Here is a 22,008-nt window from a genome sequence, read left to right on the forward strand (position 1 = left end):
TCCATAGGTTCTCTTCACTCTACAGATTGTTTACTTTCTGTGTAACTTTTTAGTTTGATGCAATCCCACTTAATTAGTTTTGCTTTTGCTACTTGTGCTTTTGGTGTTACATCAAACAAACAAACAAACAAACAAACAAAAAAACATTGCCAAGACCACGGAGATTTTTCTCCTGTTATTTATTTATTTGTTTGTTTGTTTCTCTGTGTGCACATGTGAGCATGAGAGGAGCAGACGGGTAGAGAGAGGAAAGAGAAAGAATCTCAAGCAGCCTCCATACTGAGTGCAGAGCCCCACTGGGAACCCAACAGGGGCCTCGATCTCAGCACCCAAGATCATGACCTGAGCTGAAACCAAGAGTCAGATGCTTAACCAACTGAACCACCCAGGTGCCCCATTTGTTTTCTTCTGGTAATTTTATGGTGTCAGATCTTATGTTTAAGTCTTAATTCCATTTTGAGTTGATCTTTGTACATGGTGTGAGATAAGGGTCCAATTTCATTCTTTTTCATTTGGATATCCAGTTATCTTAGCACCATTTATTGAAAAGAATTCCATATTCCATTACGTATTCTTGGCACTTATGTTGAAGATCAGTTGACTAAAGATGCATAATTTATTTCTGGCTCTCTATTCTGTTCCATTGGTCTACATGTCTGTTTTTATGCCCATATCATACTGTTTTTATTAGTGTAGATTTGTAATATATTTCTAAATCAGGAAGTGTCATGCTTTCAGCATTGGTGTTTTTTTTTTTTCCCTCAAGATTGTGTTGGTTATTTGGGTCTTTTCTGATACCTTATAAATATTAGGATTTTTTTCTATTTCTGTGAAAATGCCATTGGAATTTTTATAGGGATTGCATTGAATCTGAGAATTGCTTTGGCTGAATAGACATTTAACAATATTAATTCTTCCAACCCATGAACATGGGATATCTTTCCATTTATGTGTGTCTTCAATTCCTCTCATCAGTGTTTTATAGTTTCAGTGTATAGATATTTTGCCTCTTTTGATAAACTTATTTCTCAGTATTTTATTGTTTTGATTGTTATGTAAATGGAATTATTTCTTAATTTTTTATTGGATAGTACTTTATTAGTATATGGAAATGCTACTGATTCTTTGTATGCTGATTTTATATCCTGCAACTTTATTAAATAGGTGAATTAGTTCTAACAGTTCTATTTTTTGTAGAATCCTTAGTATTTCTATAAAAGATCATGTCATCTGTAGACAGAGACAATTTTACATCTTCCTTTTCGATTTGGGTGCTTTTTGTTATTTTATTATTTTGTCCTTGTTTAATTGTTCTGGTTAGTGCTTCCAATACGGCCTTGAATAGAGTGGTGGGCATGGGCATCCATGTCTCCATCCTGATCTTAGAGGAAAAGCTTTTGTTTGACCTCTTTTGGTCATATGATGTTAGCTATGGGCTTATTGCATATGGCCTTAATTATGCTGAGATATGTTTCTTCTATACCCAGTTTATCGAGAGTTTTTATAGTGAAAGGGTATTGCATTTTGTCAAATGTTTTTTTCCACATTAGGGATTTTCATGTGGTTTTTATCTTTCAGTCTATTAATGCTGTGTATCACATTTATTGATTTGCATATGTTAAACCATCCTTGTGTCGTTAAACCATCCTTGTGTCCCAGTATATATCAGTCAAAGATAAATACTGAATATATATATAATATACATAATATATATTATATATATATAAAATCACTATTTAACCTAAAATAATTTAAGAAATTATAAAAATATTTATTTGATAGCAAATGGGGGATGGGGAGGAAGAGAATCTTCCAGCAGACTCTCCACTCAGCTGGGAGCCCTTAAGTGGGTTCCATCTCACCACCCTGAAATCAAAACCTGAGCTGAAACCAAGAGTCTGGCGCTTAACCCACTAAGCCACCCAGGCGCCAGAAAATAACTTCTTAATATCACCAAATACCCAGAGCTTAAATTTCTCCAACAGAAGTAACAAACTGGTTTTAAAAGTTTATGTTCCTCTCATATAAAAGCCACAAAAAGTAAAATTTGTTGAAAGTAGGGGTTTTGTGTTTGTTTGATTAATTCGCTTTTCATCGAGCACACGTTAATCTTGGCTCCCCGGATTGCGGAGGGATGCTGGAAATTTCGAGGTGGGGTCGCTGCGGACCCTTTTGCACCTGGACGGCCAGGTCAAGGGATGGGCTGCAGAGCGCGAAGCCCACCCCTCCCGGAAGGCTCCTTCCCTCTGCGGCAACCCAGACCTTCCCCGCTGTCCAGTGGGAGGAATGGAACCTCCTGCCACCTCCCCGCTAACACCTCCCATGCAGGCGGAGCGCCAGGCACCGCCCCCATCGGTCTCAGAACTACATTTCCCAGCGATCCTCGCGCGCCTCTCGGGCTTGGGCTCCTTGGCGGACACAGAGCGGCGGGCGTGACAAGGCGCGGGGCCTTCTGGGACTGGTAGTTTGGTGGGCGGCGCTCGCGCACACTTGGACCGGGGTTTGAATTCCGCCCAGCCTCAGACGGCTTCGGGAGAAGGAGGGCTGTACCAGGCGCAGTGAGTTCGCGGCGGGAGAGGACCAGGAGCTAGGGGAAGGGAGAGGTGTGTGTACGCTCTTCACCACCCCGCCATGGTTGGGTATTGCGGGGCGGCTGTGAGTGAGTGTGCAGGGGTGGGGGTGACCGACCCGGGGCACGTGGAGCCGCGTCTGTGCCAGCGCGGGAGACCCACACAGCGCGGGGCCGAGGTTGCGGCAGGTGCAGGTTGTCGCCCTGCGCACGTGTCAGAGTGTCTGCCCGCACCTGTGTCTCGTGGTGTCCGAACCCGGGTACCTGCCGTCTGATCCCTGTGGGGGTGTAAGTTCATGTCACGAGTCGGCCACTTGTGTGTAGCCTAACGTGTGTGGTCGTGTGTCTGTGCATTTTGGTGGGTCGTGACCTCTTGTCCAGTTGTGTGGCCAAGGTATGACTGTGTGAGACTGTGTGTATCCCGTTGTGTGTGAGTTTGTGTCTGACTTTTGGGCGTGACTAGGTCTGGTTGTGTACCTCGTTCCGCGTATATATGGTTGTGTATGTGTGGTTGTGTTTGCTGTGTCAGCGTGCCTGCCTCTGTATGATTGAGCTGCTGTGATTGAAGACTGTGTCTGTGTGGTGGTATAACTTTGGGAGTCTCTGTGGCTCTGAGAGCATATCTGTGTAGTTGAGTGAGTTTGTGTCTGTGGGAGTTTGTGTGCATCTGAGTGTGTCTGTGGTGGGGGTTGAGTGTGTGTATTTGAGTGTGTGTCTTAGTGTTTGTTTAATTTTAAAGATTTTATTTATTTATTCATGAGAGACACAGAGAGGCAGAGACACAGGCAGAGGAAGAAGCAGGCTCCATGCAGAGAGCCAGATGCGGGACTTGATCCTGGGACCCCAGGATTACACCCTGGGCCGAAGGCAGGCGCTCAACTGCTGAGCCACCCAGGCATCCCAATCTGTGTTTCCGAGTCTGTTTGAACATGTAAGTTTGTTCATTCCCACACTTTTTCACCAGGGTGGTCCCAGGGCATCTCCTGAGCCTGATCCGTACAGGCTCCAAGGAGCACCCTGATCAAGCCTACCCATCCAGCATGTGCCCATTGGACCAGCTGCCGTGGAGCAAGCCATTGTGATTCAGACCCCGGGCATAGGGGGCAGTCCCATGGCTGCTGCTTCCAGCCGGCAGGCAGTCATGTTTACTGCTGAAGCGCTGAGGCCCCGCCACCCTGGGTCTGGGAGGAGGTGCCCAGCAGGATGCGCGCTGGCAGGGAGGGATCTGGCTGGGGAGACACAGGGGACTCCGATGCCCAGAAACTCAGCTGGTGTGGCAGGTATGCCTTAGAGTCAAGCAGAGGACCAGGTACTAGCCCCATGGGCCACTGGCATGCTCAGGTCTTTCTGAGCCTCTGGATCTCAAAGATTTCCCCTGTCCCTGCTAGGGAGAAAAATGTAAGGGAGAGGATGCTGGAACTGCTCCTATGGTGACTCTCTCCAGGACCACCTGGGGAGCACAGGTCCATGTGGGAGGTACAAGGGTCAGACCTTGAAACATGCTGGTCTGATGGGGGGCAGGCTAGCTCCAGGATGCTAGAGAGGTCAGATGGGGTTAACTGACTTGGCCAGCTGCAGCATGTAAAAACCGGAGGCCAGCCCTGAGGGGACTTTGGGGGAAGTGGAGCAGGACCCCCTAGGAGGCATTTGGGGGCATCCAGAGAGGATGCTTCTGGGCACCTGCAAACCAGCGTCGGGGCCTCCAGTGAGTCTCTGTGGGCACCCTGCCTGGCATAGGGGCTGGGAGAGAGCCCTGAGTGAGTGTGCAGCCAGGAGGGCTCCCCCGGGGGTAGGGGGAATGGGCCCCGGGGTGAGAGCCAGCGTGGGCCCTGGGTGTCAGAGAGGGCAGGGCATCTGTGTGTCCTGCAGGGGGACTTGGAGCTTCAGGATGGGCCTCCTCAGAGGCACGTGTCTGTGTGTGTGCTTGCCCCTGTGTGCCTGAGGGCTGAGCAGGTGCCTGTGTGTGCATTTGCCAGCGGGGGTCCGATCTTCCAGGTCGTTCTCGAAGTCTGAAGGAGTGAGTGGGAGTTTTAGAAGTAGGTCAGGAGAGCAGTAGTGTGTGTGTGTGTGTGTGTGTGTGTGTGTGCACATGCACCTACACCCTCAGGTCACTCTGTTAGGGGATCAGCTGGTACCAGGTATGATGGTGTGCCTGATGATCCTCCCGTGCCGGGCCCCCATAGCCCAGCTGTCCCTGATCCATGGAGCCAGGGGCCCTGCCTCTGTTGCTCCAGAGCATGAAGTTCTGAGCCTGTCCATCCCTGCTAGCAACTTTTGATCTCAGAGGTCAAAGCCCCATGTTGGGCATAGAGCTAATTAAAAAAAAAAAAAAAGAAAAAATTTATTCAAGGAAGTTTTAAAAATGATTTTTAAAAAGATTTTATTTATCTATTTGACAGCACAAGTAGGTGGAGCTGTAGGCAGAAGGAGAGGGAGAAGCAGGCTTCCTGCAGGGAGCCCTATGCGATGCAGGATTCGATCCCACAATCCCAGGATCATGACCTGAGCTGAAGGCAGACACTTAACCATCTGAACCACCCAGGCACCTCCCAAAAATGATTTTTTTAATATGGTCATATTCATGCAGTGTGTGGGATATACATATACTAAAAAAATATTCATTTCTCTCAAATTCAAATTTCCAGTTGCTGTGAACTTGTTGTTAGGAAATGTGGCCAGCTAGAGCTCTCACAGCTGGTGACCACAGGCTAGAATCCTCTCTCCATCTCCCGAGAGACTGCCCTCCAACCCTGCCTCACTGCTGGGCCTTCTTGCCCAGCTCAGGTCCAGGGCCCAGGACCCCAGGGCTGATGGGGTGGACCAGCACAGGCCTCTCCCCCGGGCTGTGGCCAGGGGTCCTGTGGACCGGTGGCCTCATCCTCACCATCCCCCTGGGACAAGGCTCCTATGTCAGAAGGGCAGGCATCATGCCAGGCGAGGTGAGGTCCAGCTCTGAAGCACTTCGTCAGGCTGCCTGATAGCTTTAGAACAGGGCCCGAAACACAACAACACCAGTGCTCGCCAAGAGTCACATTTATTGAGTGCCTGCTGTATGTATGCCGGGCACCAGAGGCCCATTTGATGCCTGGGTAACCAAGCTTCACCGTCAGAGTGCCAGCACCTTGTATCACAAGCCCCAATCCGTATGAGCCCTGGCCATGCCCTTGCCAGGCACCAGTCACTCTCCATAAACCATCCAGTTGGCCTAGAAGGCAACTCCAGGAGGGAGGTGTGGCTAACACTCCCTTCAGTTGATGACACAGAATTGGGGAGGTGACATCACCTGCCCAAGACCACCTGACTTCTGAATGCAGCACTAGGACTAGAACCCGGCCCATCCATTGCCACAGCCCACACACTAACTGCTCAGGTCTCTGCCCCCAGGGAGGCCCAGGATGCTGCATCTCAGTGCCATGGAGGGCAGGGGTGCCGTGGAGGTGGAGGCCTGGCTGCCCAACACAGGAGGTAAGAGACATAAAGGGTGGAAAGTTGTGGGCACGTGGGTGGGGGGGCAGGCTGCCAAGGCTCGGTAATGGTGGGAGGGTTTACACACTGGAGACACAGCTCCATGGGCTGGTCCTGGGCAGGAGGGTGCAGAGGGCACCCGGGATGGAATCTCCCCCACACTGACATCATGTCAATGGATCCTGATGAAGCCCTGCTCAGAGCCTGCAGGGGTGTGTTCTGGGAGCCAGAGGCAATCTGGGCTCCTCGCTGTGCCCTGTAATCAAGGTTCCCATTCAGGGGGCCGTGGAGTCATCTCAGTGGAAGATGATGAAGGTCCGACCCAAGGACACAGTGGAGGGGATGGGTGGCAGTGGATCAAGTCCTGCTGGCAGCTTGGCCTGGATGAGGGAGGGCTGTTGGGTTTGCTGGGATTCTTCCTGTCTTAAAACTTTTCATGTGGAAATAACTCATATTCATGTTAAGTTGCCATAATAGTAGACTACTGACGTTCCCATGGGCCTTCATCCCATTTCCCCAAATGGCCATATCTTACTCAGTGATAGCACAACAGTGAATTAGGAAGCCCATCCTGACACAACATGTGTGTTTTCCAGGGTCAGGTTCTCATGTTTGTAGCTGAGTATAACTATCACCCACATCAACACACAGAACTGTCCCATCACCCCAAGATCTCCCTGGAGTTGCCCCTCATTGTCCATCCTCTGCCCCCTTTGGCTGTGACAGACCCTCTCCGTCCCTGTGACTCTGTCATTTTGAGAAACTTGTGTCAGCAGAATCTGGTGGCTACCTTCTGAGATTTGCTTTACCCCCCTTGGCACAGTGCCCTGGAAAGCCATCATGGTGTTGTGTGCACACACACTTCATCACTCTTTATTGCTCAGTGAGGTTCTGTGACGTGGCTGTAAGTCTGGAGGGACATCTGGGTTGTTTCCAGGTGCTAGCTGTCACAAGTATAGGTTTTTGCATGAATGTATGTTTTCATTTCATGGGCAGAGGTGCTCAGGACTGTGACCATTCACAGACAGATTAGCTAGACACACAAAAAGTGTTGTGATGCTGTGTTTTAAAATCTAAGAAAAGTCTAAGAAACCACCTTCCCTCATATCCTCAGGAAACTCTTGTGCTTCCCTCATATCCTCACAGAACTCTTCTGTTCTTATCCAGGAAGAAACACGGCCCAAAGTACTGTTACTCTGTGCTGGGTGGCCTCCTGGCTTCCACTCCTGCCTCCTTCAAACTGTTCCCCATGCAGCAGGCCAAGGCATCCTATAAAAATGAGAATCACGTCTGGGCAGACCTCTCAATGTGGAAAATGGTACAAACTCCATACAGGGGCCCTACTGGCCTGACTGCATCACACCTCTCTCTTTCCCTCCAATTTAAGGAGGTCTGGCCACCCTGGCCTCCTAGTTTTGCCTTTAACATCCCACCTCAGGGCCTTTGCATGTGCTGTTTCCCTGCCCCAGAATGCTCTTCCTTCATATGTTCACTTGGCCATCTCCTTCTCAAAATGAAGGTCAAGACTAAGTCATCAGCAACTCAGAGAAGCCACCCTGGACTGTCCTAGCTGAAGCATTACCCCAGGATTTGCCCTCATTCCAACCTAATTTGTCTTGATCCTGATGTCTGTCACTCTCTAGTATTTTCTAGTGTATTGATTTGGTCTTGGTCTCTCTGCCTCTCACATATGTGAGCACTGGTGATCCCGGGAGTCAAGATCAAGACCATACACAACCCGGTGGGATTTCCTGCTGTGGACCACATGATGCTAGGAGGATGTATATGAATCTAGCTCTGCAACTAAATAATCTCTTAACCTGTTCCATGTAATTTGACTTCTTGATTGGAAAGTTTTTGTTTATGGACAGAATTTAAGCAGGCACAAAGATAATGGTTTGTATCTAATAGGAGTTTCATTCACAGGCATAGGCATGTTGAAAACCTTAGAAACTACTCTCCTGAGATGTATCCATTTCACTGTTTGTAAATTTGACCTGGCCTCTCCCTTCCTCAGCTTCCTAGTTCCTTCCCCAGAAGCAGCGACTTTCCTGCTTCGTGTATGGCCTTCCAGAATATTCTATGCTCGCTCATGCAAACACCCATGTATCTATTACTATATATTTACGAATTTCTTTTTACATACACCAGTAGTAGCAGACTCTTTGGGTTTCTGTTTTGTCTTGTTTTATTTAACTCTGATAAAGCACCTACTGTGTTCCACTCAGCTCGCAGCTGCTTTCCTTGCATCTGCTGGTCTATGCTTTACAACTCTGTGAGATATGAACAGTGACTAGACCCATTTTGCACATTTGAAACTGGAGGACTGAGAAGTGTGAGTGATCTGCCCATGTGAGGATTTGAATCCTGGCAGTCTGGGTGATGCTTACCCCCGAGGTGCCAAGTGCATTTCCTGGCTGTGTGGAAGCCTGCTGTCTGTCTGTGCTGCACGCTGATTTACTTAACCAGATCCCTGCAGGTGGGCCTTTGGGTTATTTCCAGGCTTTGGGGATGATGACCAGCCATCTACAAATAGGCTTATAGCTGGGTCATTTTGCACATGGGGGACCACTTCCATGAGTTGATGTCCAAAAGAAGCGCTCGCTGCATCAAAGGCCATGTGCATGTGTAATCTGGACAGTACGGCCAAATGGTCCTCCACAGAGAGACCAATTTCCAGACCCTGTGGCCACGTGGGAGTCTGTAAGACAATATTTAATGAGTTGCCAGATTTTATTATTAAAAAAAAAAAGATTTTATTTACTTATATGAGAGAGAAAGAGGGCACACACACGTGTGAATGAGTTGGGGGAGGGGCAGAAGGAGAAGCAGCCTCCTCACTGAGCAGAGTCGTGACACAAGGCTTGATCCCAGGACCCTGAGGTCAGGATCTGAGCCGAAGGCAGACATTACACCGACTGAGCCACCCAGGTGCCCCAGTTGCCAGCTTTTAAATTTCACTCCAAATCTAGATATCTGGCTTCTTTGGAAAAATTGGACTATTTTCCAGCTGGCGTTCTCCCAGGCAGCTGCACATTGGTTCACCTCCTCCTCGGCATGGGTGTCGCAGTCCTCCACAGACTCCAATGCCCCCCAGTTGTCTTACCCAAGCCCCTTCACTCACTGACATTTCCTGCCTGTTCCCTCTTGACCTTTGGGATGCAATTTAATGCATGTCTTAAGGGTACCCCTGTGCAACCTTGAGCAAGTGTCTTAACCTCTGTACCTGTGTCCTCATCTGTAAAGTGGGATGATGATAGTAGCCAAAGGTTATTATGAAAAACCAAATAAGGGGATCCCTGGGTGGCGCAGCGGTTTGACGCCTGCCTTTGGCCCAGGGCGCGATCCTGGAGACCCAGGATCGAATCCCACATCGGGCTCCCGGTGCATGGAGCCTGCTTCTCCCTCTGCCTGTGTCTCTGCCTCTCTCTCTCTCTCTCTCTGTGTGACTATCATAAATAAATAAAAATAAAAAAAAAAGAAAAACCAAATAAAAAAATACCAGTAGAGTATTTAGAACAGAATGTGGCACACAGCAAGTTTGATCCATGTTAGCTCTTATGGTCTCATTATTAAGATTTTATTGCGTTTCCATATGCACAGAGGGCAGGGTGACCTCATTACTCATTCTTCTTCCCAGTTCTGCCTTCTCAGAGCCCTGCTCCTACTTCAGAGAAGCTCTCCAAAAAGAAGGGAAGAATACCAGTCAGGTCCCTGCCGGCCTGGAGCATGGTAAGCCTTCTCCCTTTGACCAGAGGGCCCCACAGTTCAGAGAAGTCAGGCACATCTGCCACCCTCTCTCCCCAGCAGAGACCCTAAGGTGGCAGGAATATGGCCCCATCCCATGAGGGATGGTTTTCCTGGGAATGCTGCCTCTTTCCTGCCTTTCTCTTTCATAATTTCCACCTCTGCTGGAATGTTGCCTCCTCCAGGAAGCCTCCCTGCTCACTTCCTCCTCATCACTCCCTAACCCTTCCCCTTGCTTAATTTTCTTCAGAGTCATTATCACTATGTGATGCAACCACAAGACAGAATGGTAGGACAAGGCAGTGATTCTCAGTCAGAGACAGTTCATCCCCCAGGGGATACTGGCAATGGCTGAAAACATGTTTGGGTGTCACCACTGGAGGGGTGGTACTGCTGGCATCTGGAGGGTAGAGGCCAGGGATGCTGCTCAGCACCCTGTAATCCACAGCAAAGAATGCTCTGGCCTGCAGATGATCTCAGAAAACCCAGAATAGGGAAGGCTGGTTTTGCAAAGAAAAGGAGGCACAACCTTGGTGGCCCTTTTGTGCCTCACAGCCAAGAAAGCCAGCCTGGTGCTTCATGTTGGAAAAGCAGCGTTTACATTAGTAGGAAAGCAGATAGTTTTAAGACACCAGCTAAGGCAGAGTCATAGCAGCTGAGTTTCCAGCCCTTATTAAGTGCCACGCACTGTCACGGATTGTGTTCTTGGACTATCCCCTTGAATGCTCACACTCCTCCTGTCCCAGGAGGCAACACTACTCTTTATTCTTCCCATTTTACAGATGTGGAGACTTGAGGCACGGGAAGGCAAGTCCTCAGCCACCCGCCTGGCTCCCACACTGAGGGGTGCAGACCCCACCCCCGGAGTGAACACTGTCCCATCTGCTGCTCTCTCCCCCTGCAGCTGCTCCCTTTGCTTTGGCTCCTCCTTGTACACCGTGGCTCCAGCTCTGCAGGGCCTTGGCTTTGTAGCCTTTCCTAGCATTTCAGGAAATGGGCACGGGTCGCATCTCTGCGACCACAGCCCCTAGGCCCCTCTGCACCTACGCCCCCTGCACCTGTGCCCCGTGGCCCTCTGCATCCCAGCCTGGGGCTGGAGACCTCTAACCACACGGGTCTGGTTGCAGTAACATGACAGTCCAAAACACAGCTGCTTCACTCAAACGACGTTACTTACTCCTCACCGTGACAGTGTGTGGACAGCCCGGGAGCGTGCCTCTGCCCCGCGTGGCCCATCCACATTCAGGGGCATTCCAAGGGGAACGTGCTTAGTTTCTCAAAAGCCAAAGGCCAGAAGACACGCCTCTCTTCTGCTTGTACTTCATCGGCCAGAGCATAGCCACGTGACTGCCCCCGCTCCAAGGAATGCTGGGAAACGTAGTCTGGCTGTGCAATCATGGGCTCAACTGTAGCTTCCATTATTATGGCAAAAAAAAAAAAATGGATATTATGTCCACCACTGACCTGGTCTGTTATGTTAATCTATCCCAGCGCCAGGCTGTGATGAGCACATGAGTGAATAAAGCTACTCTCCAAGCCTGCAATCCTTTCTCCCATTGACTAGAATCCCCTCCCCTTTTAAACATGTATTTAGAATAATTGACATTTCTTGAGCACCAAGCATGGACTGGGCACAGAGCTAATGTCTTTACCTATTTTCATCCACCTAAGCCTCACAACTCTAGGATGTGGTACTGTATTATCTCCATCTTCAAGATAAGAGAATGGGGGTGCAGAGTTCACGTCACTTGTCTGAGGTCATACATACTAAGTAGTCAAGCCAAGATTCGAACCCAGGCAGTCTGGCCCTATAGCCTATGCTCTTAACTGTCGTGGTATCGACCTAACTCAGTGGAAACAGAAATTCCCAGGTGGCCATACAACTGGTGAGTGAAAGGGCCACTTTCAGCATTCATAGCATCCCTTCATTCATCTCTTCACATCACACGTGAACACTCAGAGTGTGCTCTGTGGCTGCAGTAATGGTGTGTAAACAACAACAAAACCCACAGAACATCAGGAGCACACAGCAATAAGGATTTGGCTATGTGGCTCTGCTGGTGTTGCTGGGCTCCTTTACATGTCTGGTGGACCCTGGTGGACAGCTGCTGGACAGGTGCCTGGTCAGCTGACCTGGGGTGGCTTTTCTCAGAGGACTGGGGTGACTTGGCATTGCTCTACATATCGTTCATCCTCCAGAGACTAGCTGGGGCACATCCTCACTCATGGAGGCAGTAGAGGCACAAGAAAGACGTGAGTGCTGATTGCTTCTATCATACCACCAACAACACCACACTGGCCACGGCAAGCTCCAAGGCCAAGTAAAGGTTTGGAACAGGAATGCACTGCACAGCCACATAGCAAAGGGTTTAGATATGGGGCAGGGTGGAAGAGCCCAGGCCTTATTTGCAAGCTGACACAACACTGAACTCTGAACCCATCCCAAACTTCTGTTGGCTTTCCTCCTAGTGTCCTGGGCCAAACGAAGGATCAGGCCCTTGGTGAATAGGAATGGGGGTTTGGGTTACAGGAACCTGTGATCTTCAGGGATGTGGCCATGTACTTCACCCAGAACGAGTGGCAGCTGCTGGAGCCTGCGCAGAAGGACCTATACAGGGATGTGATGCTGGAGAACTATGGGCACCTGGCATCTTTGGGTAAGGACAAGTCGCACAGTTCAGAAGACTTGGATGAGCTTACCCCTAGGACTGGTCCCATGTGCTAAGGGTTGGTGGCTTCATTCTAAGACTGGCTCTGCTCATGGTCTGAAGACAGCTGCCAGCGGCCACCGACAGGCCCTCATTGTAGTTCACTCGCAACAGAAGTGGTAGAATGATTGGTACTGGTATTCCCTCCAAAAGTCTGACTTTTGCTCCCATTAGAACTGGCTTCAGTCATATGACTGCTGCTAAGCCAATCACAGTGGCCAGTGCAACAGGAAGAGGCTGATTGGTGCCGTCCTCTTTGAGGGTGGGCTCTGCTCTCTGGGAACTGCAGGTGTACCCCTTACTAGGAATTTGGGCAGGTGTGATGGGGGAGATGGAGGCTGGTGAGGCAGAAGCCCTGTACTTCCTCTGGAGGGCCTTCGTATCATTGTGATGTGATTTATAATGAGAAAGATATATTCGGTCTCCCTCCTGTTTCTAGCACAGAACTCCTAAGCCTTTTGAATTTCGTACGTGATGAGAGGGATAAATGCATCTTTTGCTATGTTTGTAAGGTGACTTTGAGAAAACCCCTCAGGATGAGAGCTGGTTGCTAGGGGAAGCAACTTTGGGTCTCACCCCTGACCTCCAGGGAGGTTGAATCAGTCACCAATGGCCAGTGATTTAATCAACTATGTCTATGTAATTAAGCTTCCATAAAAACCCCAAATGATAGTGTTTGCAGAGCTTCCAGGTTGGTAAGCAAGTGAAGCTCCGGGGAGAGAGGTGGCCTCAGAGGGCATGGATGCCCCACACCCTTTCCCCACATCTGGCCCTCGACAACTCTTCCACCTACTGTTCCTGAGTTCTATCCTTTAATAATATGGGATCCCTGGGTGGCGCAGCGGTTTGGCGCCTGCCTTTGGCCCAGGGCGCGATCCTGGAGACCCGGGATCGAATCCCACGTCGGGCTCCCGGTGCATGGAGCCTGCTTCTCCCTCTGCCTGTGTCTCTGCCTCTCTCTCTCTCTCTCTCTGTGACTATCATTAATAAAAAATTTAAAAAAAAAATAATAATAAATCAGTGATCTAGTGAGTAAAACATTTCTCTGAGTTCTGTAAGCTGCTCCAGCAAATTCATCAAACCCAAGAAGGGGATCATTGCAACCTCTGATCCATAGCCTGCCAGTCAGAGGTACCAGTGACAACTCGGATTTGTGATTGATGTCTGAATTGGGGGAGGGGATCAGCTTTGTGGGACTGAGCCCTCCACCTGTGGGATGGGATACCACCTCCAGGTAGGTAGTGTCAGAATTGAGTTGAATTATAGGACCCCAGCAGTGTTGGAGAGAATTGCTTGGGGGCAGGGGTAGGACCCACACTCTGTAATTGGGAGCAGAAATATAAACACACTTCTCTGTGCAAATCTGGGTCTGGGGGGCATCCAGAACTTCTTTTCTTCTGTGGAGCAGGGCATTGGTTCTTCAAACCCAAGCTGATCACCAGGTTAGAGCAAGGAGACGAGCCCTGTGTCAAGGAGAGAGGCATCCCTCCAGCTCCCCAGCGAGGCAGTGCTGGAATCAGTGGGAGCCGCATCTCCACAGGTGAGCAGGAGGAGCTACCGTGGCAGCCTCCACAGGAGCTTCTCCCCAAAAGCCCAATGAGCAGCAGCAGGAGAAGGGAGAAGGCTGCAGGGCATGCTTCCTTCCAAGAATGCTTTTCCATTCCTCTGGCCTCCTGGGATCTCATTTTCCCTTAACTGCTTCAGACAGCATCTGTTCACTTTCCTCCTTGTATGCATGGGTTGATGTCTTCCTGGTTACAAAGATGTTTACAGCAGTTCTTTGTTGCATGCTGGTCTGGCACTCAACCTAAATCATAAGATTATCACCACTGGGTAGCCCCCTGTTGACTTAGAAAAACAACAGGATGTTTCTGGGCAGCAAACCAACCCCCATCAGCTTCTGAACCTCACGAATATAGAAGAATAGAGAGAGTTTTTTCTTTAAGATAACGCATGAATTTAAGGGATGCCTGGGTGGTTCAGTTGATTAAGCATCTCACTCTTGGTTTCACTCAGGCCATGATCTCTTGTTATGGGATTGAGCCCCACCTGAGTGCGGAGACTGCTTAGAGTTTCTCTGTCCTCCCTTTGCCCCTCCCCTCTGTGCACTCTTGAGCACTCTCTCTGTCTCTCAAATAACTTTTTGAAAATAAAGATAATACCTTGTTTTAATAAGAATCCAAAATAGTAACCAAGTATTTTCATTAAAAAAAAATAATATGCCTTTGTTTCGTTCCGGCTTATACTTCCTGGAAGTAGTTTCAATTTTTTTTTTAAGATTTTATGTATTCATTTGACAGAGAGAGAGTACACAAGCTGAGGAGGGGCAGAGGGAGGAGAAGCAGACTCCTTGCTGAGCAGGGAGCCTGATGAGGGGCTCCATCCCAGGACCCTGGGATCATGACCTGAGCCAAAGGCAGATGCTTAACCAACTGAGCCACCCAGGTGCCCCTACCCTCCTGCCTAGTTTCAGTTTTGTTAGTGTTTATTACCTGTCCAGGTTGAGGAATTTCTTTAAAAAGTTTGTACTTTCAAACAACAACTTCCAGTTATGCCATCACATGCCCATCAGAGTGACCAAATGAAAACCATGAGCGCTGGTGAGTGCATGGGACGACTGGCACTCCATTGGTTGCTTGCAGAAGTGCACATGGGTTCATTGGCTAGAACTCCATGTCTACACACTCCCATCCCAGTCACTCCACCCCTGAGTATCTTCCCAACAGAAATGCATACCTGTGCTCACCAAAGGATACCTCCGAATGTTCATAGCAGCTCAATTCTTAATAGTCCCAAAGCGGGAACTCCCCAAATGCCTATCAAAAATAAAATAGTTAAATGCATTGTGGTATAGTCACACATGGGACCCTACAAGCAATGCAAATGAATGATTTACAATTGCATGCAACAATCTGAATGGATTTCACGGAACGGTTGAGTAAAAGAAGCCAGACACAAAATGGTGCATACTACAAGGTTGCATTTATATAATGTACAAAAACCTGAAGCCAATCTCCACTGTTAGAAGTCAAGATCTCAATTTTCTGAGAGGGACAGAGACATTGAAGGAGAAGGGACTGTGGGCAGGCTTTTGTGCTGCACACATGAATGTGTTCACGTTATGAATTCTCTCTCCTCCCCTAACTAGACTCACAAAACACGTTATTTCACTTATTTACAGATAGTATCACATTGTTTTAGTGATGAGGGAACATACGAACTGACCATTCCTCTGTGCATGGCTGTCCAAGTGCGCTGGGTTCTTTGTAAATGATAGCTAATAAAAGTTACATTTAGTATGGAACATTCTGTATCCCTTTTTCCTTCAATCTATAGATCTTGATTTATTTATGGAACATTTCTTGAATTATATCTCTGAGTAATTATTCTGATGCAGGATTTGTTTTTGATTTTCCATGCCAAAATATTTTCTCACTGATTCTTTTTCCTTCTTCATTTCCATTTCATTTGAGCTGGCTGTCTTTTCTTTTTCCAACCTTATTAGGGTAGGATTGTGTGAGCTTATTGTGATAGAACATTGTATAAGCTTATTGTGTGTAGCATGATAATTTGATACATGGATATATTATGCAATGATTATGGCAATAAGGTTATAAAATGCCTTCATCCCTTCACATAGTTACCACTTTTTTTTGGTGTCATGATGTGACTTCTTTTTTTTTAAATTTTTATTTATTTATGATAGTCACAGAGAGAGAGAGAGGCAGAGACATAGGCAGAGGGAGAAGCAGGCTCCATGCACCGGGAGCCCGACGTGGCATTCGATCCCGGGTCTCCAGGATCGTGCCCTGGGCCAAAGGCAGGCGCTAAACCGCTACACCACCCAGGGATCCTGCATGATGTGAATTCTAATCATGCCATGCACTTATGACTCATGTGCCTCTTTTGTATGTTTTTTATACTCAACAAAACATTTTCAGCCAAGATAAAAACAATAGCACTAAAAAAGAGAGAGATTTACATTCTGATTCCTTTTCAGACAAAAAGAGAAGGCTTGTGTTGAAGACATTTCCAAAGCCAGGCATCTCTATGAGGCCTTCCCCGGGGAAGGCAAAGGAAGTGGTCCAAAGGGGTTCCAGGACAGAAAGGATTTTGGAAACTGAGGACAGGCCACTGAGGAGCAGGCAAAAATCTGGCCTCAGGCTGGCCTCAGACTCATGCAAAAAAATTCTCCCTAGAAAGAAAAGGCATGAATCTACGGCCGTGAGGAGATGCCTGAGTTGTCCACAACCGATGACAACATCACAGAGTACCTCTCAAGGAAAGAAGACCCCAAAAAGAGATATTCATGGAAAAACACAGGCACTAGGCTCTCTGAGACAAGGTCGTCCAAGAATCCAAAGGGGGAAGGCACACTTTAAATGTAAAGAATGTGGAAAAACCTTCAACCAGACCCTCCACCTCATTGAGCATGAGCGGATCCACACAGGAGAGAAACCCCACAGATGTGATGAGTGTGGGAAGCACTTCCGGCACAGCTCCTACTTCCTCACGCACTATAGAATTCACACTGGAGAGAGGCCCTACAAGTGTAAAGAGTGTGGGAAAGCCTTCAACAGCAGCTCCACACTGCGCAGCCACCACAGGACCCACACAGGGGAGAAGCCCTTCAGATGTGAGGAGTGCGGGAAAACATTCAAGCAGAGCACGAAGCTTACTCGTCACCGGAGGGTGCACACTGGAGAGAAGCCCTACCAGTGCAGTGAGTGTGAGAAATCATTTGGCCGCAGTTCTTCCTTAACAGAGCACAAGAGAATCCACACAGGAGAGAAGCCATATCATTGCAAAGTGTGTGGGAAAGCCTTTAGATGCAACTCGCATCTTTCTGAGCACCAGCGGATCCACCAGGAGGAAAAATCCTACCGGTGTGAGCAATGTGGGAAGTACTTCCGAAATGGCTCCCACCTGTCGGAACACAGAAGGGTGCACCAGCGGGGCCCCCCAGAGCAATGCCCGGAGTGTGGGAGAGCCTACCGCCGCAGGGCTGCCCTTCTGAAGCACCAAAAGAGCCACAGAGAGAAGCATACTTACCGGTGTGAGGGATGTGGAAAGGCCTTCCGGTGCAGGTCAAGCATTCAGAGACATCAGAGGATGCATGCCGGACAGAAGCCATACATGTGCCCTGAGTGTGGGAAAGCCTTCACCGACAGCTCCACCCTTAACAATCACTGCAAAATTCACAGCACAGAGAAACTGTACCCTTGCCCCAAATGTGAGACGGCCTTCAGGCACCTCTCGTCCCTGATGTTCCACCAGAAAGCACATGCTGGAAAGGGACAGTGAACTTGCGTGTGACAGAGCCCTCAGCCAGGACCCACACCTTCCTAACCCCCAGAGAAGTATGTGAGTGGAGTTTCACTGCACCTCTCACCAGAAAGGTTACCTAGCTGACCAGGGGTCCTCATTCAGGGGACAGTTCTACACAGCCCCAACCTGGGACGTTTGGGAAGTATCTGTGGATACTTTTGATTGTCCCAACCCGTTGCTGCCACTGGCAGGTAATGGATAGAGGCCAAGGATCCTCCAAACCCTATCAGATACCTCCCTCTACAAGGAAGGTTCTGGTTCCAAATAGCAGCAGTGGTGCTAAGAGTTTGAGGAGTTCAGAAATAGTTTTCTGTGTCATCCTGTACAGTAATCACTAAACTGCATGTGGCTCTGAAAATTTACATGAATCAAACAGAAATAAAATTCAAAATGTTTTCTCAGCCACAGACAGCTAGGATTCAGTGGCCAGATTTCCTAGCGGGTGCCAAATCAGCACAGATAAAGAATATGTCTGTTGTTACAGAAGGTTCTGTTTTGGCGTTGGTTTGGATCTTTTATCAAAATTATCCAAAATTATCTATGGGCCAGCATAGCCCCAAGAAAGTGAGTATGGGGTTCAATTGCCAGAGGAAGACAGAGGGCAGCACAACCAAATGTAGCACTCCATCAATGGCTTTGAGATTGTGTTGGCTCATCCACAGATGGTTCTGTGGGCACTCTGATATGTGAGGATTGGCAATTCTTTTTTTTTGTATTGGCTATTTTTTTTAAGATTTTATTTATTCATAAGAGACAGAGAGAGAGAGAGAGAGAGACAGAGACACAGGCAGAGGGAGAAGCAGGCTCCATGCAGGGAGCCTGACGTGGAACTCGATCCTGGGCCTCCAGGATCAGGCCCTGGGCTGAAGGCAGCGTTAAACTGCTGAGCCACCCGGGCTGCCCAGGATTGGCCAGGATTGGAGGCATACACCTCCTTCTACCTGGGGCAGAACAAACAATCAGTCATTGATGATGTTACTGATAAATGCTGATATTTCCTGAGCACCTCCCCTGGCACGCATGGTGCTGAGCACTTTACATTACATAGCCTCCTGGAATTCTCTCTAGCATCCTATGAAATAGGAACTCATGTGATCCTATTTTATAGCTGAGAAAATGGGGCTCGGGAGAGCTTTTTTTAAAATTTTGCACATAAATCAGGGCAGTACTGCTATTTTTATATTATGTGCTTTCAAATTCATGGGATTCACATTTTCACAAAATATATCTTTAAAAATACATATCACTGTTTACATTTCTGTTCAGACTGCCCTTTTGGGCAGAGAGCAGCTTGGCTTTACCTATGGCAGGAGCTAGCACAGAGGAGACTCTAGATCAGGGGTTGGCACACTGTGGCCAACCCAGCCCATGGGCTGTTTTTATAAATCTAGTTTTATTGGCACACAGCTACCTATTGTCTATGACTGCTCCCATGCAAAGATGAATAATTACAACAGAGACCAGATGGCCCATAAAGCCTAAAATATTTGCTCTGAGACCCTTGACCAAAAATAGTTGAGTGATCCCTGCTCTGAATAGCTGACAAATTGAAGTGAATCAGGATGAAGTGTGGGAGTGGTTGGCAAAGAAAGAGATAAACTCTTGAATGTTTGTGACTATGACTCAAAGTGTAAAATATATTTTGTATTGCAGTACAGTGCACATTGTGTATTTTCTATGTGTGTATGAACATGTGTGCATAGATGAAAGACAAGTTTAATGAACCACTACTTACCTTTATCATGTGCCCACATCAATTCTTCCACTTGAAAAGTGCTGATCACAACCTTATGAGTCAATTTCACTAATCAATGTGGTGTGCAACCCCCAGCTTGAAAAGCCCTGCCATCATGGCAGGACAGTGTGAGATATTGCCTCCTTTTTGAGAGATTTGGAGTCGAAGGCCTCCAAGCAAGGCTGTGGTTGGCATCACCATTGGAGAATTTATCAGAAGGTAGAATGTGGAAAGCACCACCATGTTGAGGGTGTGACTTTGTGCTTGGTCCCAGAGCAGCTTGGAGGATAGACAGACCTAGTTCTCTGGATTGCTTCTACAACTTCGAGAACATTTCCTTCCTGGCATTAGGAGGACTGGAGGGTCCAGAGTTAGACTAAGGGTGAGGATGGAGAGAGCTTGTATGAGGATCTCCAAGAACTCCGGTGGGGCTTTAAGAGGGAGCCATCTTTGGCAATGTGGCTGCATCCTCCTGCAAATTGCCTCAGGACTGGGCTGGGTGGCATGCGGAGGAGGACCTTTGGCAGATGCTCATTCTTGTTGTCTGTGAGACATTTGTGGAAGTGAGAGGAGTAGAGGAGATTGGAGATTCCTCCAGTATAAGGGAAGAATGAGTCTGGACATATTCACTACATTCGTGGTTGCAAATAACAGGAACCCAGCTCACACTAGCTTAAATGAAACCAAAATCAAGAAAAGGAATGTAGGGACGCCTGGGTGGCTCAGCGGTTGAGCATCTGCCTTTGGCTCAGGTCTTAAAAAAAAGTTGGCTCACACAACTGGGAAGCTTCCTTGCTCAAAGTTATCTTTGAACTTTAGAGATTGGAATGGAGAATTTGATGCCAACAGGACTCCCTGGCACATCTCATCTCTGGTCCTCTCTGCAAATCTTTGTCTTGTCCTTCTTTCAGCAAACAGGAGCATTCTCTATTAACCAGGAAGCACAGTTACTGGAGGCCCCAGGGTCCAACCTAGGGGAAAAAGAGAGTTTCTTTCCCCCACAGACTCAGAATACCAATAAAGCTACTATAATCTGGTGGAGCAATTAGAAGAACTATTTGTCTTTTCAATTTTTTCTTGGGGTGATTGTATTAAAGATGTGACACTTTTGTCACTTTTTTATAAAGATTTTATTTATTCATGAGAAACACAGGCAGAAGGGAGATACACAAGCAGAGGGAGAAGCAGGCTCCCCGCAGGGAGCCCGATGTGGGACTCGATCCTGGGACTCTTGGATCACGCCCTGAGTTAAAGGCAGGCACTCAACCGCTAAGCCACCCAGGTGTCCCAACTTCTCTCACTCTTGAAGAGGACTTTAACAAGGAACAATAAACAATCACTCTGGCTGGAGGGGGACAATGAGTACAACATGGAGACCCCTGACAGGGCTGATGTGGTCACCAAAGCAGGAAGTAATGGTAGCCCGGTCCAGGTTGGTGATAGTGGGGATAGATGGAAGTGGAGGGTTTCATGAAAAACATTTACAAGATTGAGCCAATACGTGTGCTAGCAATTGGTCGTGGAAGACCAAGGAGGGGTAGGTGTCCTGGATGAATCTCTGGATTCCGGCTCAAACAAGAATGGGATGCAGCACTACCCAGTGGATGCAGCACTACCCAGCAGATGTGGCACTACCCAGTGAGTTCTGATTTGCAGGTCAAAATTGTACTTGATGGTCAAAAAAAGTCCTTCATCCATTTCTTCCATAAACAAAGTCAAAATATGAATGAAAACCTGATAAATAATATTTTCAGAATAAATTACAGATAAAAGATCAGCATTTTTAATATGTAAAGAGCTCTTACAACTAAATAAGAAAAAAAACCCCACATGAAAGACCCAGTCAAAATTGAAAGTGTTTTTAACCTCATTTTCATCCAGCAGTTGGGAAAGATTTAAAAATTGGCTAACATACTGATATCACCTCTCTAAAGGCACTCTCATACATCATTAGTTGGAGTCTAAGTTTGTACTCTTTGTGGAGGGCAGATTGGTAATAGCTATGGAAAATTTGAAATGCAAATACCCCTTAATGCAACTACCTTCTAAAACTTGTGGTCAGCTTCCACTTGTGTACAATGACACTTGTTCAAGGATGGTCATTCCAGTGTTGCTGGTAGTAAGAAGAGACCAGAAAGAACCTAAGTATCCATTAGAGACTGCTTGAAGAGGTTATGGTAGAGTCATTCAGAGGAATATCCTATCACTATTAAGAAGAATGAGGCAGTTCCCTATGTACCGATAAGGCAAGGTTTCCAAAATATACTACTTTTTTAGCTAAACAAAGAAAACACTGGGGTGGCTGGCTGGCTCAGCCAGAGAAGCCTGCAACTTTTGCTCTCAAGGTCATGCTGGGGGTAAAGATTACTTAAATTAAAAAAAAGAAAAGAAAACACAGGCAAAATCATATACAGTAAGATACCATATATATATAAACAAAAAAAATGGGAACAGAG

At 47.7% G+C, this 22,008-nt stretch overlaps 1 protein-coding gene across 2 annotated transcripts; it reads left to right on the forward strand.

Annotated features, from left to right (window-relative positions):
* Positions 1-2,483: 2,483 nt before the first annotated feature.
* Positions 2,484-20,588, forward strand: LOC144322863 (uncharacterized). Of its 2 annotated transcripts, none has more exons than XM_077913165.1 (6): positions 2,484-2,603; positions 5,954-6,034; positions 9,675-9,766; positions 12,312-12,438; positions 13,898-14,029; positions 16,490-20,588. In XM_077913165.1, exons 2-6 carry the CDS (start codon positions 5,965-5,967, stop codon positions 17,791-17,793), a joined length of 1,725 nt encoding a protein of 574 aa, XP_077769291.1. In that variant the 5' UTR covers positions 2,484-2,603; positions 5,954-5,964; the 3' UTR covers positions 17,794-20,588. The 2 variants fall into 2 exon arrangements, with proteins under 2 accessions (XP_077769291.1, XP_077769292.1); XM_077913166.1 differs by lacking the exon at positions 2,484-2,603 and adding an exon at positions 3,345-3,500.
* Positions 20,589-22,008: the final 1,420 nt, after the last annotated feature.

Source organism: Canis aureus, chromosome 1 (genome assembly GCF_053574225.1).
Source record: "Canis aureus isolate CA01 chromosome 1, VMU_Caureus_v.1.0, whole genome shotgun sequence".
In the NCBI taxonomy this organism is placed as follows: Eukaryota; Metazoa; Chordata; class Mammalia; order Carnivora; family Canidae; genus Canis; species Canis aureus.

Excerpts from the sequence above, each read along its gene's own strand:
- LOC144322863 (XM_077913165.1), top strand. The coding sequence starts at position 5,965 with ATGCTGCATCTCAGTGCCATGGAGGGCAGGGGTGCCGTGGAGGTGGAG. Across the intron at positions 9,767-12,311 it reads CCCTGCCGGCCTGGAGCATG|GAACCTGTGATCTTCAGGGA; the intron begins GTAAGCCTTCTC and ends TTTGGGTTACAG. Across the intron at positions 14,030-16,489 it reads TGGGAGCCGCATCTCCACAG|ACAAAAAGAGAAGGCTTGTG; the intron begins GTGAGCAGGAGG and ends ATTCCTTTTCAG.